General features: G+C 38.8%; 1 protein-coding gene across 1 annotated transcript; it reads left to right on the forward strand.

Annotated features, from left to right (window-relative positions):
* Nucleotides 1–386: 386 nt before the first annotated feature.
* TAF1D (TATA box binding protein (TBP)-associated factor, RNA polymerase I, D, 41kDa) lies at nucleotides 387–11,682 on the forward strand. Its single transcript, XM_010087041.1, has 10 exons — nucleotides 387–622; nucleotides 729–1,188; nucleotides 1,453–1,628; nucleotides 3,232–3,286; nucleotides 3,567–3,718; nucleotides 6,573–6,636; nucleotides 7,527–7,564; nucleotides 9,882–9,956; nucleotides 10,870–10,939; nucleotides 11,668–11,682. The coding sequence occupies exons 1-10, from the start codon at nucleotides 387–389 to the stop codon at nucleotides 11,680–11,682; spliced, it is 1,341 nt and encodes a 446-aa protein (XP_010085343.1).
* Nucleotides 11,683–20,599: the final 8,917 nt, after the last annotated feature.

Below are 20,599 nucleotides of genomic sequence, written 5' to 3' on the forward strand. Positions count from 1 at the left end.
GGAAAACTTACTCCTAAATACGGAGAGGATTAAAACATTCATAACTCATATCTACAAGTTTCTGACTAATCTGAGGCAATTCTGAAGTTAGCCTCACTTTGAGCAGGAATTGGACCAAAAGAGCTGCAGAAATCCCCTCTGACCTAAGTTGTGCTATGGATATCTTGAGATAAGTGGCTGCAACTTAACTGTTACTCTGAAGTTTATATGTTTATACAAATGTTTATACATTTGCTTGTGGTTCATAGAAAAATCTTTGAAGTTTACTGAAGGCTGTTCTTGTAAGTTTACCCTGTTAGGTGGAGTGGTGGAATGCTTGTTACCTGATGAACCTAGAATTTTCTTCAGTTTTTTGAATTCTTGTAGGTTTTAGGGCAGACTGAAGCATGACTGATACTGATGAATCCCAGGCTTCTGGCTCTGATTACCCTGATGCCCAAGAGCTAATATGCAGTCGTCAAAAAAACCCATATAAGATACACTCATGTGAAACACGAGCAGAGTGTTCACGTTCAAGGCAGAAGAATGCTGCTCCCGGGAAGTCTTCAGATGAGCTTAACGGTAGATGTAAGTCGTCAGCTGCTTCAGCTGAGGTTGTACTGGACAGCAGTGATTCAGAAATGTGAGTTTTTTGTCTGTAGTTGAGAATTTTTTATGTGAAGAACCTGTGTCATATAGTGCAAAAGTATTTGTTCTTTTGAAAGTAAGTATTTTTTTTTCTTCTGCAGTGATCTACCTGCTGCTAGTGGCAGTGGGTACCATCCTAAGTGCTCCACTGCGCCTTCAAAGCAAAAAAGGTCTCAGTCTTCAAGGCAACAGGATGAATCTGTTGCAGGAGTGCCAGACAATGAAAGCTCTTCAGATTCTTCTCTATCCCCTCAAAGTCCAGTGAAATCAACAGAAACTTCCAAAAAGCAGAAATCAAAACTCAATTTGAAAGCCATTTTTGCCTATCACTTCAGGGGAAAGAAGTTTAAGGCTGCTGCACACCGAAAATACAAAGTTGGCTCAGGGAAGAAGAAGAAGAGGAAGTATGTGAGCACGCAGATGCCTACGGGGAGGCCACCACTGACAGCCTCACCTCAAGAACAAAAGAGAAGGCTTTTAGACAGAGGTTTTCAATTCCCTTTTGTTGAAAAACATTATGGGAACAAAGATCTTCCCTTGAAGATGGTTCTTGCCTATGAGGTGAGTCCTGTTTTGTGGGATAAACGTATTTTTTTTTATTTTGTCAAAAAATAGTGAATTTAAATTGGCTATGTTGTGCTTTTACAATGCTACAATGAAACAGTTTTTCCTTGTGTTAAACAGGACACTTGATGTTGTCTGTTTAATACCTCCAAGACAAAAACTGCTAAAATACATGAGTCTGTAGTATTACAATTCAGTTCATAATATAAATGCTTTATAGTAGTATTTTTAAGATCTCACCTGAAGTATTTTTTTCTTCAGCAAGCAGCTGCGAGGGGATATTTCCAGTACATTGAAGTGCTTAAATATGAAGAGCATCTTAAAAAAGCTTTAAAAGCCCTTCAGGCTAGTGAAGACTTAGAAAGAGAATGTATAGCAGTACGGAAGCACAAATATTTAGATGATGAAGGCCCCATTTCCCCTATTCAGGAGACAAAGTAAGTTCATCATTACATTTTTAGGTGGTATAAAACTTGCTTTTTTGCTCTTAAGTAAAATCTAAATTTGTGTATACAGGTAGATGAATGGCACCCCACTCCCCACCCCCCAGCTCTTGGTCACCTCCAGCCTGTTTGCTGCTGTGGGGAGAGCATCAGCACTGCTTTAGTCACAAATCTAAAACAGCACCGTAGAGGTTGCTATGGGTAAAGCTGACTCCATCTCAGCCAGACCAGTGCAGTCTGCTACTGTTACAGCTGAGGAAGTTGGGAAGTAGTACAGTTGCTTGTAGTAGGGTATGATTTTGTGACAGTTGTGGGTGTATCAAGTTCAGTTTCTATCCTGTCCTTTTAACCTGTATCATCATTGTGTAATCTAAATGTGAATATGTGCTTGTGAAAGCATTGTTTATTTTGGGAAGAAAGCACTCTGCCACTTGGGATTCTGTGCTTGTAAATGCGACTTGGAACTACTTCTAGAATTAGTTTTGTTTTTTTTTTTAAATCTGAAGACTGATCATTCTTTCAAGTGGTGATTTGTATTGTCTCATTAAAATGATGTGGTAGAAATCTTTAAAAGAAAAACGTATTTCCTGAAATTGGTTTCTATGTAGTTATCCAGAATAAAGAAGTGGAGTGTCCTATGGCAAAGCCTAAAGGATTTTTTTTAACTTCCTTTTTACTTTAAGCATTGAAGTATCATCTTAGGTCTTTATGGTCAAACAGTTAGCTTACATGCAATAAAGGGATCAGTAAATCAGCAAGGATACTTAATGTTGTAAATATAGTCAGCACCTTAAAACTAGAAAGCCTAGAAGACTGTAAAGGTACACAGCAGTCTTTCCACTACTGTTCACTTTAGTAATCACTTCCACTGCTAATTTGAGTTGAAATACTAGGGTGAGCCTGTGAAATTAGTAACAGTAATTAGTTTGCTCTCTTACAAAAGAGCAGAAGAAACAAAGTTCTGTAGAATAAATGCAAGCCAGCTCATCCATTCAATTCTTTATATGAAATGAGTACTAGAAGACTTCCTAGGTTTTGGAACCAGTCCTCAATGTGCCAATTGTTGAAATCTCAGTACTAGAATGATTTAATCTCTTTCTAGGGAGTCCTATCTTGAGAGCAACCTGTGGATGGTAGTGGAATTGAATTTCATACTGGTGTCTTGTAGCAGTATGGTGATAATATTTCTCAGTTACAGTATCAGGAAGAAAGCTGTGTACTTTTGCTAGCTGAGGCCTATCCTCTTATTTTCTTGATTGTGTTCTGCTTGTTTTCTGACTGGTTTGGTTTCTAGTGTGTTCACTGTGTAACTGTAAACATCTCAATACTACTGTTGATGTCTGCTATTAAATCTTTGTTCTGCTGCTAAGCACTGCTGTCCTGCCAGTGTTGCTAGTTAGGATGTAATTCTGCTGTCAGAAGCTATCCTTTGAGAACAACCTTATGTAGAAGTAGTATTATCTTTCACCTACAAGCTGTAGCACTTCCATACACATCGAGAAACCTGGTGTTGTGGTAGGAAAATAGTTTACGCAATTGAGACACGTTTTAGACTACTACAGAAGTACAGAGCTTGATTTGAATTTTTATATTTCAGTGATGATGACAGCTTGAATTCTGATAATCAAGAAGACCTTGATGCCAGAGTAGTGGTGAGTAAATATTCCTTGACTTAAACTCTCTAACTTTCTTTCTCTTCTGAGGTTGAAGAATTAGTAGATAATATTTTGAGTACTTAATTCTTGAGCTTACATCCAGAGTTACCTGTGTGATATCTGTGAATCCTGATCTGTAATGCAGAAGGAAGTTGTTTTGGAGAGTCCACACTCTCCTCTTTGAAGTAATGCTGGAATCTGTAGGAATTCTGGAGTTCTCTGAAGAGTTCTTAAAGTTTGTAGACTTGTGAAATACTTCTGTCTTTCATTTTCTTAGGATAACAGCTCTTTCATTATAAGCAGCAAAATTCCCAGTAAGAAAAAATCAAAGCCAGAAATGAAACGTGCAAGATCGACGGAAGTGATTGAAATAGAGGAGGAAGAAGACTGTGCTGCTGAGAACTCTGGCTGTCTGCAAGGTTCACATCAGTAAACAGAAAATTAACAAATGAGGTGGCAGTGGTTGCTCTTGGGCTACCCTTCTCATGGCCTAGTTGGTTTATAACATTGGTCTGAAGTCAATGTTGAGCTATCAACCAAGCAGCCTAGTTGCATTTGGTTTAAGGTGAGCATATTGCGCTTGTGTATGAGAGGGTTACAAAACAAGTATAATCTTTGTATTAAGTTTTTTAGAGTCCTCTGTGCTGTTCTGTACCAAGTGTATAATATCCTTGATTAGTCTTGCTGTTAGGAACATGACTAATGAATGTTTAGAAATGGTCTGAATACAGCTAAGTCCTAGATGACAGGGCTGTCTTGATAGCAGTAGAAATAGAAAAATATTTTAAAAGTTTACTTGTGAATCAACAAGATTTAAAAACCAAAGGGTGATCTGCCTCACTGAAATACTCTTAATAACCAAATTGCTGTCAGCAAAAACTAACTTTTCAGCAGGTAAAAGTAGTCTGTGCTGAACAGGGATGTTGTCAGAAAAAGACTTAAAATCTACTGGTTTAATTTGCTTCAAAAGGTAGTTGACAGTTTGAGGAGATTTACAGTAGGTCCTCAGTGTAATGAAAGCAGGTCACGTTCCATTCCTTATGCTTAAATTAAGGTCCCAAATCTTTGTAAAGGAAACTTGGGCATTCCCGCTGGCAACTTTGTTGCTCTAGGGAGTAAGACTGCAAAGATTACTCTTCAGTAGTTGAAGATTACATTTAATATTGGTCCAAAATTAATGTCTAAATGTAACTCTTTCAGGCATCTACCTGAGAAATACCCTATGGCTTGAAAGACTCATCCTGGATCTAGGAGTGGTGTTCCTGCTTGGTAAGGCATGGCGAGGTGGTGTGTGGAGTCCTGCTCATTCTGCAGTTCATGTGATGAATTTTTCTGTTCAACTGCTGAGTGACTCAGAAATGAACTAAATTTCAATTCTGATTAGAACTGGATAAATACACATGAAAATCAAGCTTATTACAGCTGCTAAATTGATTGCGGAAACTGGCTTTTGGCTTTTAGAATCTTCAGCTATTTGACTGTATCTGATAGTTCTTATCACTTTGCTTTTTTTCTTCTAGCTTCTGTAGCCTTTGGAAGGTGAAACACTGCTCAGATTTCTTGATGTGCAAGGTAGGCTGTTACTTGGTTTGCTGTTCCTGTTTTTTTCAGGTAGCTTTTTTGCTTTGCTTCACAAAATGTTTTGGGAAAACAGTATTTTGTAGTTCAAGTATGAGTAGGTGATGGTGTTTCATAGCTGTGTAACTTCTGTGTGAAGCTTTCAAGGTATTGAGTTCAGTGCAACATCTTTGATCAGTCTGAGTGAGATTAGAGCTTGTATGGAGCCTCTGCTTTAATGAAAACTAAAACATTCAAGTTCTTGAATACCTGTATATTAAATGTGGGTTTTGTTAGAAGTTATTTATATAAATACTTTGTTTTTACCTGATGTTGAATACTGCAGGGTAGCTTAATCTTAGTCTGATGGGTTTGGACACTCCCTGGGACCTCCACTGAAGATACTGGAGAGCTACTGTACAGTCTGGTGGTGCCCCACCAACACTGTCTGTACTGGCCTGTATCATACAGCTGCAGCTTCTGATGGCTTCCCTGTGGTAAAATTTCATCTTAATGCATGTCCCACGCAAGAAGAGGGGGGACAGCAGAAAGAAGCTGGTAGTCTTGCACGTACACATTGCTAAAGCTGTGAAACTTCCTGCAGGATGTTACCAAGTTCACATGGCTTCAGGAGAGCCTAGGAGATGGCATGGAAGAAAATGCCATGTAAGATTACTGGATAGGAAAACACCCTTAACATGGGAAGCCCTGAGCTAAAGCTGGGCAACTAGTGAAACTTCACAAGAACATACTTAAGAGGGATAGGATCAATGCACCTTCTTTGGCCATTGCTGCCAGTAACTGTAGTGGACTAGAAAACACCAGTTTGGCACAGTGTAAGTCACTGCTATGTCAGCATATCTGATACAGAACTCCTTGCCACATTTACCTTAGTCCAAACTATACCTGTGTCTAAAAATAGAAAACAGTAGTGCAAGGTGACAGTTATTTAATTGTAAGTATATACTAGACTGAGAAATAACTTGATTTTTGTGTGCTATTCAAATGCTGCTTCAAAAACAGTGAAAAAATGAGAGTTGATGCAGTCAGTCTGTTCTAGCACATGTTCAGTTTTTGTCTGTTGCTGTAGACAAAAACCTGGAACCTAGTGCTTAGAAAAAACCCTTCTTTTGCAACCCACAGCTGATGAATGTATTAGTTGTGTTACTTGTATGGAGGGACAATATTTGCATGTATTCAAACAGCAATTTATTCAAATACTGATGAATCTAGGACGTGATTTCGTGTTCCTGATGTGGAGAAGTGTAGTTCAGTTACATAGATGTCTTTCCAGGCTTTGCAGATGAACACACCAGCACTGCAGCAGTTGAGCAGCTGTGACTTTTTTGATGTGCTTGAATTCTTATGGGTGTTTGTCCTTCTGATGTACAAGTCTGTTACTTCGGTGGACTTCTGTGGAATGTGTTAGCAAAAGAGGTGAGCTTTGCTTTTCTTCTGAGAGTATTGATTTCTTCACGCAAGTATTGTTTCCACAGCAAGTAATCAGACTAATTTTTGCACTGTAGGGTATCTGTACCTGGCAGTGTCTTCCTGATGGGGTGTTCAAAAAGCAGTGCTACAGCATTTCAGCAGCTGGCTTTGCTGGTTTTCACACAAATGTGCAGCTTAAGCTTGGTATTTCTGTTCAAACAAGTAGATTGAAAGTTTCTTACTGCAAAGCTCGTAAAATACAACATTGAATAACTGTTGAACTGTTGTGGGGTAGAAGTATCTTTTTGAAGCGGCGTTCCTGTGACATCTGGAACACAGTGGAAAGCCTCTACTTAAGGGTAAGTATTGAGGAATACTTACTTTTTTCCTAAGTGGAGGTAGTTGGATGAGGATCACAAAAGCTCAGGTCTTGGCTTTTTGGTTGCCTTTTTACAAAGAAGCAATATTTTACTTTCAAACACAAATCCAAGTACCAGATGACAGCTAGTGACATGTTTATTTTTAATATGTCTAGGCTTCAAAACCAGAAGCTATTCCACAGACATTGTGAAGGGTTAATTGTTATGCCTCGTTATTCAGCAAATAGACACGACTCACTGTGTGTCTGAATTGAAAAACGTGGCTAGAGGAGTAACAGGTTCTGCTTTCCTCACTGTAAAGTTAATTGCAGTGCTGACAATGAGACCTGTAACAGGTTCACTTTGTGGAAAAATTTGGCAAACGTGGTTCAAAATGCAGCTACTGTAAAATCCCAAGGACTAGCTTGTTTTGATGTTTATGAATTCTGCATGCTGGCTTCTAAAGGAAGTAGAATTAGCAGGTAAAGACATTCAGTGCTGAATTCTTGTAGATGGTATTATTAGAGCGTATTTGTAAGGTGTCTTACAATGGTATGTCACATGTGTAAAATGATATGTCATATGTGTGTTCTTCACATCACGGTACCAGCTGAGTGTTGGGTTACCCCCATAGTTGTACCTTCTGTGCCATAATGCTCCAGTTTCTTAAATTGCAGATAGATTTTGTTGGTAGTTGTATGATAGACTGGACCATGCCTCTGATTTCAAAAGAAGTGCTTTGTTTTCAGCATTAGCATTCAGACAGCATACTGGACTACAGTCTGTGTGCTTCATATTGAGTATAAAAGTATATAAGTCTTACAAAAATTGTTAAAATGCTGAAGAAACTTGGAACTATTACTCATCTGCAATAATTTATTTCTTTTTAGGGAGCCTGCCTGATAGTCCAGTCTGAACTAGTGTCTTGGTAAGTTAGTATGGCAGATTGTTTTTTCACCCTTGCCTGTTGCAGGTCAGCTCTCTTCCCTCAACTCGCTGAGCTGGTTATATTGCTGTTTTTCTGACTGAGAATATGCAGTGTTGCTTTAGAAAACGTAAAAGCTTATCTTCCTCCAAACTGGAGAAATGCTGTGAGGAAAGATTGTTGTGATGATTGGCAAAATGTTCAACTGCTCTGAAGAGAGTGAGTGAGAATAGCCTTTCTGAACAAATCTATTACATGAATGTCCTTTTCGTGTTGCTTTATTCTGGTCATCCATTCTCAGAATTTAACAAGCAGTATTTTCTGTCAGTGAGCAAAGATCATGACTCTGACCTTCTTTTAAAGAAAAAAATAAATGAAATAGAGAAGAGCTGTCAGATTAAATAAGATAATATTCAGACTTTATAGTAGCTTTAAGTATGATTCCAGGGTGAGAGGCTATCAGAGGTGCCAGTGGTGGTTAGAAACCACTGAAGTACTAAGTACTGCTCTAGGTTCTGCTGGTTTGTATGCACATACATGTCAGTCTGTAACCTTAACTTGCTTTTTCAGGTGATATGTAATTAGAAAACATGAGAGAAGAGATACAGAATGCTATTTCACTGAAATCTGAAGCTCTCTCTAGGTTAGTATGACATCTGAGGTATTATTCCTTAATGGTTGAGGGGCTCTGGTTTTCAGTGGCTGAAGTCTATATCAAATCAAGCTTACTGACTGGGGGAGTGTTTCAGGGACTCGCAGACTTGTCTCAACATATTTTAATGTAATATTTACTCTAAGAATTTATTTTTAACTTTGATTTGTCCAAAGAATGCTCAGACAAATTTCTCAGTCAAAAAGGAGTCAGCTTGACTGCTTACCCTGATAGTTTTATTTCTACAAGTTACACTTAGCAGGAAAGTTACAGTGAGGATTCTGTTTGAGTACAATTTAGTAGTTAGTTCCCTTTGTTTGCGTTTCAGGGAACATTAAATTTAAACATTAAAAATATTGCTAATCTGAAGCAGTTGCTTCATCTTCCCCAGACAGTGTATCACTTACCTTCCTCCTTCCCCCAAATATCTTGAAATAAGTAAAAAGACACTTAGTAGGATCTGTACAAGATGCTGCTTGACTTTTATCTATTGTGTTCATTTACAGTACTAGAAATGTTGAGGTCTATCCCGATAGGATCTCTTCTGTAGGTTCGTGTCGTTGGAAACGCCTCACAGAATAAACTTGCGGTTTTGCTTTACCCACTGAACTACTTGTTAGCTCTGTGGGATAAAACTGCAAGACAAATCTCTGCAGATGTAGCATCCTAGGAACTGTAATAATGCATTATGTTCTCCTTTAGGTACCAACTTATGCTTTTGATGCAAACGAAAAATTATTCAAGTGGAAAAGCTTTGTAAAAGTCAAAAGATTGGACAAGAATCAACACGTTGGATTACATGGGATGAATTTATTCTTCAGCCAGTTTTTGTGTATGTACCTGATTTCTAACATGATTTCATGTGGTTTGAATGTTCTGGATGGCTTGAAACAAATCTATTCCCCTTTTGATCTTGAAGGAGTGATCCTTTATTTCTTGTTTTGGTGGTTGTAGGTAAGAGACAGCACTATAGTATCTGTCTGAACTTGAAGTGCCTTCATAAGCGTGCTGCATTTTTGTTCTGTTTCACATAGATGCTTGGTGGTTCGATACTGAGCAGTGGTATTGAGATTTATGTCTGTAAACTGTTTAGTTAACCTCTGAGCAGCGCAGGCAGTTTACTACTACACTATTAAAACTCCTGGCTTCTGTTCTATAGAATGCAGAGTTTAAAGTAAAACAAGTAAAATATTCTGGAAGAAGAATATATAAAAACTTAAAAGAATTCTGAACATTCTGTTCCTGTTAGGTGAAATTCATGGAGTCTCTCTTCCCCATTAGTTGCATGGCAGCTCTTGTGAAATGAAGAGTGCATAAGTGGAGCTTATCATTAGACACTAATGGCGCATACTAAAAGCTTGAATGTTAAAATGAGTAGTTGTGGATGAACAACTGCTGCAGCTGTTGCACTGTATGGTATCTACACCCAGCAGTGTTCTCCTGATGGGATGTTCAAAAAACAGTGCTACAGTAATTCAGCGTTTGGCATCGTTGGTTTTCGTTCTGCTGTGTCCGTTAAACCTGGTATTTTTGCTGATACAGTCTTTGTCCTATTCGAGAATTTGAGCGTACTTGCTTTCTGTTTTCATGTTCCAGTGTGAGAACTCGATACTGTCCTCTGGAACTGGGCAAATTCATTGTTGGTTGTTTGTTTGTTTTTTTAAACAGGTGCTTTAGGATACAGAAAGATGTAAATTTTGGTGTGTTAAAAGGATTGTCTGTGGAAGATAACCTGTTTGACAGGTAAGTGCCGAGTTACTTGTCAGTTCAGAAGGTTTTATGCAGCTTTACAGAAGTTTGTGTGTTAACTTGGTGTGACTCTAAACATTGAAGTTCAGTCAACTGTTGTAAAAAAGTGTAGAAATTGTTTGTCTAGTTGCAGAGATTACTGGGCAGTGATCACCCCAGATTTTGGCAGCATCCAAGCAGGTTGCCTATCTGTGAGTCATCCTTGTGTGTGTATATACGTGTGTGTGTGTGTATACACTTTAGATAGATGTCAGAGTTGTGCAGCAATTTGTAGTACTGGTTTCTGAGTTAGACTGCTATTGGTTGTGAAGAATTCTTCTGTACTTGGAGTTTTGAATGGATGTTAGGCTTGTTGGTGTACACCGCTTGCCATACATACTGTCAGGATTGATTGGTCCTTAACAAGGAAGGATGGGCAGCTTGAATATTGGTGTAAGTCCCAGGTGTAAGTTGGTGGTAGCAGCAGTGAGAGGATAGTACCTGGTCATTACCAAGGCTGCTAGGATGTTGCAGTTTCTGGTGAGCTGTGGACATGACCATAAAGCAAGTCCCTCAGACTCTTGAAGTGTCACATGATGTGGCCCTAAGTCTGCTGGGAATAAAGCTTTGATGTAGGTCAGGGACACAGTGCTGCCTTCTGTGGCTGGTAAGATGAAAGAGCAGGGTCCTGCTGAGGGGCAGGTATGTGGCTGAATCACCAGTGGGCAACTCACTCTACAGAGGAACAGAAGTTCTAGTTAAACCTTTCTAACTTAGGACTCCAGCAGCTGCTGTTGAGAGGATGGTTGTCACACACACAAAAGCAAAAAGGGGGGAGACAAAAGGCTGCTCCCTGCAATTTACATCCGATTCATTTCAGTTTGTTATAACTCTTTACTGACAGTAACCAAATCTTTTTAACCCATAGTGTCTGTGGCCAAGTCACTGCATGTCAGAGGGGGAAGCACCACTTGAGTGCCACCAAAGCAAGTCTGAAGGTAAGAATGCTTACAAAAATCACTGGTACTACAAGGAAGCTCAAGGTCACTTCAAAGAGGGTTTGCATGGCTGAAAAACCAGCAGCTCTTAACGCGGTGACCGCATATTGAAATCCTCTGCAGGATGCCGTGGACACCTGGTGTGTGCTATGGTCTATTTATGAGGAGATACACCTTATGTAGTGAGGCCTCCTGGAGTGAGAAAGGATGTTTAACTACTGCCCTTAGTTTTTTTTTTGAGATGCAAAATGTAGGGAAGAGGCTGGAGAGTTTCAGTCTGAAGGCAGTTGACTTGTGCAGCATGTGAAGCTGGAGAACACCAGGTTGATAGTTATGGCATGAGCAGTCTTATAAGCTTCCTTCTCCCTGGGCAGTGTGATACATTGCTAGAGCTGCATCAAAGTCTGAGTGGCTGATTGGGGCATAGCGAGGTGATGGAGAGAAGCGCAGGGTGGGAATGCTATGGGCACTGTGAGTAGTTACAGGAAACGGAAAATTATGATACTGGAATCATGCTTTTTGCCCCTTAACAGTTCAGTAAGGGGGGGGTGTATGCTCATGTTCCCTGCATTACTGCTGTCCTGAAATAACGCCATGTCCTGAAATAATGTGGCTTCTTCTAGTCTGAAGCAATTTAATGCTAAGTGTGAAGACTTTAATATGAAGGAACACAGTTCAAATGGATTCTTTTTGAGTAAAAGTGCTAACAGATGCTTTTTCTTTTTCAGGTGCTGTTGCTGTGAGTCTGCTGCAAGGAAGAGCTGCTCATCTCTTTCAAATACAGAGAGAACCCTATCTACTGTGTTCATTGCAGTAATTCAGAATTAAACATTCATTCTAACTTCCCTTACTGCTGGGTAAATTGAAATAGTGCATGTTATTTGGTAACCAGTGCAGGAGCACAGGCAGCCTTTGCTCTTACCCTTTCAGTTGCACCTTGTCTGGTTTACCCTCTGCGGAAGTGTTGTGGTAACTTGGTGTTGCAGAAGAGCTAATGAAGCTGAGTGTACCAAGTTGTAACTTGACTGGAAAGGCTTTACTGACTGTTCCTCACTTCCCTGTCCCTGAATCCCACTGTAGTAAAGCTCTGGAGAGGTATTTATTCTGTACAGAATGTCACAGCATTTAAATAAAACCGATGTGAGAAAGCTGCAGCTTGTTTATATTCTTTAATCAAACAAAGGGGGGGGTGAGAAATCATGGTGGCTGATCACCTAGGGCTTGCTGGTAGCAAAGTGTAGTTATGAGAATATTCATGCTCCTTCAGAACTATGAGGGTGCAGATGAGAGAGACTACACATGCTATGCCTCTTATCTTTGCATGGTAAAAAGCCTCCACCTCTTCACTCCATGGAATGACAAGCTGGTTTTGTTTTGTGCTCTTTCCATGGGGGGGGAGGGGGGTAGTAACATCTTACCTTAGCTACTGCAGTACATGCAACTACACCATGCACTGAAAAAAAATCAGTGGAGTTAAGTGCTCATAAAAAATAAACTAAGAGTTTAAAATGAGGGGAAAAAACAAAACCAGATTTAACAAACCTGCTCTGTTATTTTACCTGCTGCTATCCAAACTCAACTTCATCACAAATGTTGAGCTTCACCTTTATCGTGTCATGATGATGTAATTACTTGGCTCTGAATTGGAGCTCAGGAAACTTGGATAGAACAACTACATCTGGAAGCAGTAAGTACAAGGCTTTTATTCTACCTTCAGGTGCTTTAAGATGTACCTCTTGACTGCAGGAATACCCACTTCCCAATCTTAAATCACATAGTGCAAAGAATAGATAAAAATTTCAGCTTTACAGGTGAAATTAATGTCTTACAGCCAGAGGATTCAAATCTTACAAAACCCAAAGTTTATTTGAAAGTTTTATACATATTACAAAAATTAGTATCATCTCCCTTTAGAATGCTAATGCACATCACAAAAGGCTTTTCACAATGTCAGTCCTGTCCCTCAGAGACAAACCATCTTTAAAGCAGTAGTCAAGCTGCTTCTGTAGCGATGTCAGTAAAACATCACAGTACTACACAGTTTGCTTACTTATGGTTTTCCTACAGCTTCAAGCTGATGAGTAATGAAGCCTGCAGTATTCAGTGGTCTCTTGGATGGCAGCAACACCGTACAGTTCCTTGTGCCTCAGTCTTCTGCTAGTCACAGTGCTTTCCAACTCTTCTTGGCTCTTAGTTTTTCCAACATTTTCTGCAAATAAAACAAACCATGAGGCTACAGTATGTAGCTTCTGTGACTACACTAGAAACTGTAACACTGGAGAGAGCTGAGGTACTGCTCCTGTACAACCTGAGCATCAGTAATGGGACTGCGCAAGGCTGGACAGTGAGGTCAGTTACTGCTGCTGCTCCAAAAAACCCACAAATTTCACTACAGCCACAGTGTTGACAAGGAAATTCTGAAGTGGGATATGCCAATAGCATCACTTAAAATCCAGACTGGTTGGATGGTCTCAGTTGTACTCATACCACAGAACTCTCACATTACTGAGTAGAACCTCATTGAAGTGATGAGAACTAACAAGCTAAAAGATGACCCTGTAGCAGGCTATTACCTTTTGAAACTCTTTAGCCTTTTCTCTGTTTTTAGCACAAGTTTCTTGTCTTGTTTTTTCCTCCTTTCTGATTTTTACTTCTGCAAGTTGATTATAAAGCCTGTCAAAAGAGGAAGGAAAAAAAAGTGTCAGGAAGAAAGCAGCAAAGCTGGAATAAGTTAACAAGCTTAAGGGTTTATACCATCTCAAGTGCTAGAAATGAAGAAAGGAAGTTTTTGACTCATCTCTCCAGTAATCTAGAATCACTTCAAATTCAGCTTCAGCTGCATCTAGCAAACACCCCATTCAGCAGTTGTACTTGCTGCATGTTACCGTTAATAAGTGCCCATGTACAACTGTGAAGTTCAAATTTAATATATGACACTGGATTAACTGTCAGAGCTGTCTTAGCACAAGGAACTGAGCAGGCTGCTGGTCATGGTTCTTATGCCAGCTGTGCACGGGCATTTCTGTTGGGAAATGTATCAAACACACTTGGTTCCTCTCTCCCAGCATTTCAGTGTTAAGCAGCATTCCCCTAGGGTCCAACTGGAAGACCACAAAGTGCTCTGCCTGACCAGTAGCTTTCACAAGACGCAGATGAACTACTTCTGTTTTTTTAATCCAAACTTCTCCCACTTGTGTTCTTGCCATACCTTGAAGTACACTGGTGCATTTCAATTTCTCCAGACTTCCTGTTCTCTGGAGAAGACACCTTCACTTCTCCTACTTTCTTCAACTGATTGGCAACTGCATCTTTTTTCCCTAAAAGAAAAAAAAAAAAGGCAAAAAAAAGGCCAAACCTATCTTAAATTTAAATCTCTGTCCCAGCTAACTCAAAATCATGAGAGGTTTTCAAAGATTTTTAAAATGACCTTACAAAAAAAGAAATAAGCTAGCAGAATGGACACAACAGAGATGTCTTGTGTTAAAAATAAATCTTCACAGTCTCACTCACGAGGCTGCTACCTGTACTTTAGCCCAGCCACGCTTCTCACCCGCCAACTTCCAGCTCCCCATTAACAGACACTAGATGCATCAGTTTGCTTAATATGGTGGTTCTTTGATAAACAACTAATAGTTCCAGAGACACCTTATGATCACAAACGTGGGCAGATTGTGAAAATATGAAGAGGACCTATCAGGGCCTTTACAACACTGAAGAGGTAACCAGACAGTGGGGAAAAAAAAAGCTCCCTGCATCCCTGAGAAAGCAAATTAAAAGAAAATCCCAGTCTACAATAGTAAAGATGCAACAAATGTGAAATCTATTCTTTGATGTGAAACATCAACTAAAAGGATACCTAATGCTATGTCCTGTCCCCAGATAAACCTACCACATATAAGAGGAGGCTCCTTTTGCCTGCTTAACTTCTCAGACTTTCCTCTTTGAGACTGTCTAGCTTCCAGCTTTTCATTTTCTCTCTCTTTATTTTTTATTTCTTCTACTCTTTTCAGAGATTTCTGGATGAAGTTCTTCTTTCTTTTTAAAAAAGATTCTTGCAAGCTTCCTGGTGTAGCTGTAAACTCCAGCAGCATCACTGTGAAAGAAAATGGAAAGTCTGAAAATTTCTCATGTTCAGCAACGAGCAATATCATCTCTAGTATGTCATGCATTTCAATGTATTTGTCCTAAAGTGCTGAGCTTGACTACTTCATAAATCACACCAGAAGAATGGCGTTGCGAATGATGAGTAACCTTGCAAAACAAGCAGCAATTCAGACCTATGGAATCTAATAACTGTGAGCAGGTCTGCCAAGACAAATACTGTGAGAAATACTGCATCGAAAGCGTCTTCATGCCTCAAAACATATCAAAGACCTAAGAAGTCCCTAACATGGTTAAGTTCTGTCAATTCCCATCTTTCATGCTACTGCTGTTCATCTTGGACAAAAAATATTTCAGTATTGTACTGATGTTCCACAGTACCATCAGAATAGAAAAAAAGACACTCTTTGGCTCCAGAGCTTGGGGACTAACAGGGGAAAAAAAAAAACAAGTGAAGGTGCATAAACCATATGACAACAAACCACAAAACACCCAAGAATTTTTCAAAATTGAGATATTACAACACAAAAAAACCCAGTGTAATGCAGATATTAATAACCCTCACAAAAGACAGCCTGGCATAGGAAGAGACAAGTCAATACTTCCTTGTCAATAAGACCCATATTAAACCTGGGTCAAATGTACTACAAACCAAGCCTGGACAGCAAGATGCACTTGCCTAAGTAAAAGAAGCTCTAGGTTTTCCAAAGAAGAGATGTATTTTATTGATCATTTTAATACTACAAATAAAAACCTTCTCTATCTCAACTTCAGTACACTGAAATTACACATTATTAATTACCTGCAGTCTGATGTGATGGAAAGTGACTGTCACTGGGACTCTGAGCTTTGGAAGAACTGTCAGGCCTTATGAACACTGAATAATCCACATCTGGAGCTAGTGGTAAAAATTCTCTCTCCTGTTTCAGAAGGAATCAGTGATTGGAAATGCTTGAAATACACCACAAATTTGAATGAAGTGGTAGTGCTGTACCACTGGCATAGACCCGATGCCTTTATAGCAGATACAAGAAAAACATCAGAAGTGGATCTTGATAGTAAGTATGAAAAAGCTACTTTCTAGCAACATTTTAAAACTTTAAAAAAATCCATTAAAGACCCTTTGCCCATTAGTTTTCAACTGCTTGTTCTTAATTCAGGACTACATAATTTAATCACAACTGATCTCTTTTTCTTTCCTCCCATTCTCTCTGGTTCTCCCCATCACTACCTTACTGTTCTCTCTCTTTTCCCCATTCTCAGCTGGAAGGCAACACCCACTGCAGAAGTACCGCCGCCAGCTGCCAACCTCCACCTTACCCACATTTCAATTATTTTATAAAGACCCATCCTTAGGCACTTTTAGGATCTTCTCCAGATGTGTGACAACCTGATCGTATTTTCCCCATAAACCTCAAACTGCTGTGTGGGCCTGGTGCAGCTCTACCCACTAAGCTGGGGATTTTCCCTTTTTTTCCTGTTTAATTTGTAGCTTTTGTTTTGTCCTACCCTCTCCTCTCATTCAAGTCTTTACCTAATGGGATACAACTTGGCCTTGCAAACACCAGCAAGACAGTTATGTTTCTCAGCAGAAGTCTTCCCAAATTCTATCTACACTGATAGGACAAGGTAGTGATTTCAAGGGATAGCCCAAATTTCAGATCTATCAGATCTGCCCAGAAAACATAACATCAAACCGCAATGACCCAAGCAATGACTAAGCTCAGATAACCCTAGTATTCCTTTGTTTTTCAACACTGGATTAACTGCTACAGTGGGACATCTCCTTATCATAATTAACACTAAGTTAAAATCAGAATTACATTAGATAATAAAGACTCACCTCAGTAAAAACATTAAATTCAGACTCATCTACACATGCTGGGTTATTGATTTTATCATCCTTAATTTTCTCTTGGTTTGTATGTTCAATGTCTGACTCCGCAATACTGACGTCATTTGAGCTTATCAGAGTGAGTTCAGGTTCTTCCATAATACCACACCCTGACTCAGTCTCCTATAAAATAAATTATACAAGACATCAGTGTAAAAAAGAAATTAAAAAAAAAAATAAATCACTGCTTCCAACAGTAGCAACAGTTTTTATCTTGTCAGAAAGAGGGAGCTCATTCAACATGTAGAAGAAAGAAAATCTGCCCCCAAGCAATAAAGGAAATACAGAAAGAGCACTTTGCCTGAGGTATTGATGTATGCAAACCCTGGAACCCAAGTCCAATGCAAAGCATTTTATATACTAGGGTTAAAAAAAACTAAACAAATAACACACAGTAACCAAACAGTAATAAAAACTCCACCTCTCCTCCACTCACCTCAAGATTAAGTTACTTAGTTCTAGGGCACATTTTTTTTTTTACAGCTACATCAAAGCTATTTCTTTAAGTTTGCTTATTCTTTGGGTAAATTATTTGCCTCCTTCAGGCTTCTAAATGGGGATAGGGGCTGTTCAGTTAAGTAACCACGCCCTGTAATACACACGCACATGCTATACCAACTGGTGCTAAGAGAGGGAGATGCAAGAGGGACGCTATAGCTCCTCCAGCAGTCATGGGATTCCAGCTCATTTCAGCTACTGCTCATTATTTCAGTGCTACGATCTGAAAGAAGTGGGGCAGAGGTCCAGGAAACACACAAGTCTTAACCTAGAACTGTGAAACAAAACATTTGCCAAGCTTTCAGATATTGAAGGTCTAAAATAACTTAGTGCAACAACAAAAAACCCAACAAAAAAGCCGGCACAAGTTACTGCTTTTGGAAGTCTGTGTTACTCACCCAAACTGGAATATGACGTGAGCTTCTGGGCACAGAATGTTTTTCATGTCTTTCCACGAAAGAACCATCCTGTTGTACGACAGCCTGTAAATGGATGTCTGAGTCTTCCAAGTTGGTTTCTCTAGGAACCCTCAAAGATTTCTGTACTTCTGGAAAGCTTTGAACTGGCTCTTTTATATTTGTATTGCACTGAGAATCCAGCTCCACAGCTTTAATTCCTTCATGTACATCAACTGACATTTCAGGAAGCTTCACGTACTTCTTGTCAAATGCATCCACAGGTAATTTTTCAGAAGACACAGTCTCTTTTACTAAGTGTTGAGGGAAAGTTTTATCCATGATAATTGGTGTAGTATTTAGACAATAAAATGATTTTTGCTCTTCCAGTGGATTTAGACTTTCCTTTTGCAAATCTGCCCTTGAACACTGGAGATTAACACATTCCATATTTCTTGCCAGTTCTTCATATTCTCTGGCAGATGAAATACCGTTCTCATTGCCCCATTTTTTCATTCCAGGGTTTTTTTCAAAAGATCTCTGTAATGTAGTATTAAGGTCCACTGGGTCAGCGTTCTGACAGAGATCACTCAGAGTAGATTCTAATTGCAGTGGGTGAAAAGACTTTTCAGATCCTGTTTCAAAAGTTATCAAGAGTCAAAATTCTAGCTAACACAACAGAATTTCGACTTTAAAAAGTCCCTCTATAGTGAGACTTTTCAGTAACATATAGTAAGTCCAGTAAATAGGAAGAAACATTTTTTAAAAGTTTGCAAAGTTTCTTCTAACATAGCACCATTAACATTACAGAAAATGATTCCTTCATTGTACACAAAATAACTTCAAGAAACAACACTTTGTTGCTACTTGTAATACGTTTGGGACAGGCTTCGTGATAGTGCTGACATAACTACACTGAAAGTCAACGGATTTTACAATTTATACTCTGTAAACAGAAGTCCTTTGAGTCCTTTTTGGGCCTCCAACAAAGTCTCTAAAACAGGAAGACAATCCAAAACACCATTAATTGGGCAACAACTCTGTTTAAAGTACAAGAAAACATCCAGACTGGATCAGTGATTGCTGTTCCTAAAAGTTACAATACTGCACCCTAAATTATCTTTCCCTTAGGATCTACACATACAGATCGGTATTGTTTTCCCCAGAAGAGGCTGGGAAAAGAGCAAGATCGGGTGTCAACATTTTAATTACTGGGGAGGCATTTCAGTAGTACAGCACATGTCAAAAAAACAACAGGGTTGTTTATTTTTTTAAAAAAATAAGCCTCTGACCTAAGCCTGATAAAATGGGTTACACAGACCCCAGCATCATGCTATCAAGAGGCTTTTTAATATACCACATAAACCTTTAACGGTTTCCTTTAAAGATTTTTTTTTTTTTTTGCATTGACACCTACAAAATACCTAGTTTTACATGTATAAAGAATATTGTCTCCTGATAAATAGCTGTTATCAGGGAGGGAGGAATTACACTGCAACATCAGCCATCAACAGAAAATTCTCCAGATGATGGACTTACATATCAGCCTACATTGAACTCACAACCCAAGAGAGTTTTTCCTTGCTAAGCCTGTTGCTTATGTTATTCTTCCCCCCTTTTAAAGCACAGCAATAATTGGTCTGGGATTACAAAAACACTTAAGAGATGGGGAAATATTGCAGTTACATTTAAAGCACAAAGATTGTTTCTATAAGCAATTTTGAAATAGAATGTTCTGCAGTTAGAAGGGAGCTTCCTAAATCTTATTTGCTGTGACCACAGGTAGTCTCAAGGTGTAAGAGTCTTTGGGCTTTTTTTTTTTTTAATTTTATTACTTTTTTTCTTGTACCAGCATCTGCCAGCTAAAGAAGAGGAAAAGTACAGTAGACACAGTAGTTCCTTGCAGCTTTAAACATGAATAGTGTGTTTCCAAAAATTATATGTATATCTATGCAAATAATAAAGTGACCAGAAACATTTAAATTGATAAACACATCTATTACTTAAAATACTGTGCTGTTACTGCTTAGCTTTCTATTGAAACACCTCAAAATGCTGAAACACCTGATTCGTCATAAATAAAACCTTCAGAAATATTCAGATTACTATTAGTTGCACTTGGAATTTCAGATTGGTCCTTTTCTTTAGAATACATGAAACATCAAGTTAATTTGAATTCAGCTGCAAAATATTAAAAAACACTTTTCCTGCTATGAGCTGCAGTTAATTAACGCTGCTGCAGAATCATAAACTTTTAATTTACTAAATTAATTATTATATTGTCACCTAAAAGTTCATTCCTTCCTCTCTCTTCCTCTCCCCTTATTTTGTAGACAGATAAAGCAATTCAGTAATCAGATGAAGTATCACAGTGCGCAGTACATAATTACTGGTGTGACCTAACAGTGTAAAAGGAAAATTCAACGGTTTCTTGAAGGACACAATGTGTAAAAGACAAATGAATAAGATCAGAGAGATTCTAACACATATTCCTCAAAAAATTTTAATCAATTTTTGGAACTTCCTTAATTTCCTCAAACTTACAAAATTATGGATATGCATGAACAAATACTTGCAAAAGTACTTAAACTGACAGTTTCAGCTAGAGTTGGTATTTCTTCACTAATAACATAATTACTGCACAAGTAATAAGTAACATAATATCCATTACAGTGCCTTGAATATGCAGGTGAGGTTTTGGATTAAAGTAATAACTGAATCATAGAACCACAGAATGACCTGTGTTGAAAAGGACCCTAAACATCATCTAGT

Source organism: Pterocles gutturalis, unplaced genomic scaffold, assembly GCF_000699245.1.
Source record: "Pterocles gutturalis isolate BGI_N339 unplaced genomic scaffold, ASM69924v1 Scaffold40666, whole genome shotgun sequence".
NCBI lineage: Eukaryota > Metazoa > Chordata > Aves > Pterocliformes > Pteroclidae > Pterocles > Pterocles gutturalis.

Coding starts and splice junctions, on each gene's coding strand:
- TAF1D (XM_010087041.1), top strand. CDS start 387: ATGACTGATACTGATGAATCCCAGGCTTCTGGCTCTGATTACCCTGAT. Junction 7,565..9,881: donor CAGTCTGAACTAGTGTCTTG/GTAAGTTAGTAT, acceptor TTTTTTAAACAG/GTGCTTTAGGATACAGAAAG. Junction 9,957..10,869: donor GAAGATAACCTGTTTGACAG/GTAAGTGCCGAG, acceptor TTTAACCCATAG/TGTCTGTGGCCAAGTCACTG.